The sequence below is a fragment of the Bufo gargarizans genome, chromosome 4 (genome assembly GCF_014858855.1).
Source record: "Bufo gargarizans isolate SCDJY-AF-19 chromosome 4, ASM1485885v1, whole genome shotgun sequence".
NCBI lineage: Eukaryota > Metazoa > Chordata > Amphibia > Anura > Bufonidae > Bufo > Bufo gargarizans.
Window position 1 is genome coordinate 277,514,965 of NC_058083.1, and position 2,588 is coordinate 277,517,552.

Genomic DNA, 2,588 nt, shown 5'->3' on the forward strand with positions numbered 1-2,588 from the left:
TGTACACAGCCTTTACATTTAGGTCAGGAAGTCAAGTCACAAATCTGATGATGTGATTAGAGTTGAGTGAAGCGCGCTTTGGATTAAGCCAACTGATACAACTAGTACCTCGGAACCGAAGTCGGTTTCAAGTTTAAAAGTGGTTTTCCACTTTAAAAATCAACTACCAAAGTTATTCAACAAAGTTACACGCGACTTCGTGAATAACTGACTTCAGGTTATCGGAGCCCACACATTTTAGTATTATTTCGAAGTTTTGAACTAAGCAACTTCGGATTAAGCATCTGAAGCTCGCTTCGCCCATCTCTAGATATGATTTTGATTTTGCAGAGACAGATATTAGATAGTTAAAATAGATAGGTTAAATAGAAAATGTGTAAAACTTTTGTATTTTTTGATTGCCTGTGAAAGTGAAACTTTTGAACTGAAATGTCATCTTGTTATTACAGGCATGCTAGTGTGAAAATGGGTGACTGGAACTTGTTAGGAAGTATACTGGAAGAAGTTCATATCCATTCAACTATAGTGGGGAAAATATGGCTCACCATCCTCTTCATATTTAGAATGTTGGTGCTTGGAGTGGCTGCTGAAGACGTCTGGGATGACGAGCAGGAGGAATTTATATGTAACACAGAACAACCAGGCTGCAGGAATGTTTGTTATGACCAAGCATTCCCTATCTCACTTATTCGGTACTGGGTATTACAAATAATATTTGTATCCTCTCCATCTCTTGTATACATGGGGCATGCACTTTACCGACTGAGAGCTCTGGAAAAGGAGAGGCAAAGGAAAAAAGCACAGCTCAGGGCAGAGCTGGAACAGTTGGAAGCTGTTATTGATGAACAAAGAAGACTTGAGAAAGAGCTAAGAAAGCTAGAGGAGCAAAAGAAAGTAAACAAGGCTCCACTTAGAGGTTCTCTTTTACGGACATATGTGCTGCATATCCTAACCAGATCTGTGGTAGAAGTTGGCTTTATGGTGGGCCAGTATTTTCTGTATGGATTTGATGTTAATCCATTGTATAAATGTTCACGTTTCCCTTGTCCAAATATAGTAGATTGCTTTGTGTCCAGACCAACAGAAAAGACTATCTTTATGGTGTTTATGCACAGTATAGCTGCTGTGTCACTGTTTTTGAATATTTTAGAAATTTTCCATTTAGGTATAAAGAAAATCAGACAAGGACTTTATGGAAAGCACATGGCTGATGTGACAGAGGATGAAATAAGCATTTGTAAATCTAAAAAGAACTCAGCGCAGCCAGTTTGTATACTAAGCAATTCTTCCCCAAACAAGATTATTCCTTTGTCTTCAGGTGGTTACAAATTAATAACTGACCAGCAAATGGACTCAGTTGGATTACCAGCTTATCTTCCACCAGCACCTGGATTTAAGGAAGTACAAATAATAAGAGACCAAAATCAGTTTAGTGATGTTATGGCTACTGAGAAGCATAGAAGGAGTGTGGATCAGTTTACCACAGATCAACATAGTGGACAGCTTAATATGAATTGCAAGCAAGAGTCTCATTATGTAGAACGCCAGAGGATGGGTAATCACACGGACCAATACCATGCACAAAGTCTAAGCAGAACCCCCCTTGATCAACACATAGGGGAGTGTAGAGAAGAACCCTACAACTCTTCCCTGCAGAAGCGGAATCTCTCATCTAGCAGTGAGGATTCAAACAAGAAATCTAAGCGTAACAGTTGTCTTGGGTCCAAGAGCTGCCTTAAAAGCCATCAGTCTTTAGATCAAGCAAGCCAGAGTAAAGTGCATCCCCTCAGATCATGCCTACATTCAAGTCATATGGAACTACCATCAGCAATACGCAAATATAGCAGAGTCAGTAGCTGCAAGGACTTTGCCGAAGATCGAAGTGACTCTGCAGATAGTGGACATCGCAAAGTTAGCTCCACTTCCAGGGGGTTCTCAGAGAGCAGACTGGCCAGTGACCCAGATAGTTCTGATTCAAGGAATGGTTCAGGATCTGAATCAAGAAGACGAGAGGAAAGCACCAGCGTTACACCTCCTCCCCCATCTGGGCGCAGAATGTCAATGGCAAGTAGAGGCAGACTATCAAAGGCTTATCCTCTTTACAGGCTGTTGGTCTAGTCTTTGGTCTACAATTGTACTATTCTGTACATAAATTCCCAACATTTGGTATAAATACTTGGAATTACTGTAGATCACAAGAAGATCTAGTGGTAAGGAGCAACTGTGTGAGTTTCATTCAGGCATAATTATTTAGTGTGCTTAAGATTATGTAGGTTCTTCCCATATATGAAGACGTAACTGTTAAAAAAAAAACAAAAAAAAAAAAACACAGAATGACCCCTCTACTACTACCTACCACCTCTAAAGTTTGTATTCTATTACAGCTGATTATAAAACAGAAAAATAGATTCTATTTTCTTTCTACAGTCAAAATGCAAACTATAAGGGCATAAGGGTAAAAGAAACACTAACACGTTTGAATAGACACAGTTGAATTAGGTGTGATATGTCCCTAATGTATGAGATGGGCCAACCTCTAAGTCTACATCTGTGCTGTGCACTCTGGAAGGCATGAAAACAACATTTTA

The 2,588-nt window shown here is 39.6% G+C and overlaps 1 protein-coding gene across 1 annotated transcript; it reads left to right on the top strand.

Moving 5' to 3' along the window:
• Window positions 1-465: 465 nt before the first annotated feature.
• GJA10 (gap junction protein alpha 10) lies at window positions 466-2,118 on the top strand. Its single transcript, XM_044291139.1, has one exon. It carries the CDS (start codon window positions 466-468, stop codon window positions 2,116-2,118), a length of 1,653 nt encoding a protein of 550 aa, XP_044147074.1.
• Window positions 2,119-2,588: the final 470 nt, after the last annotated feature.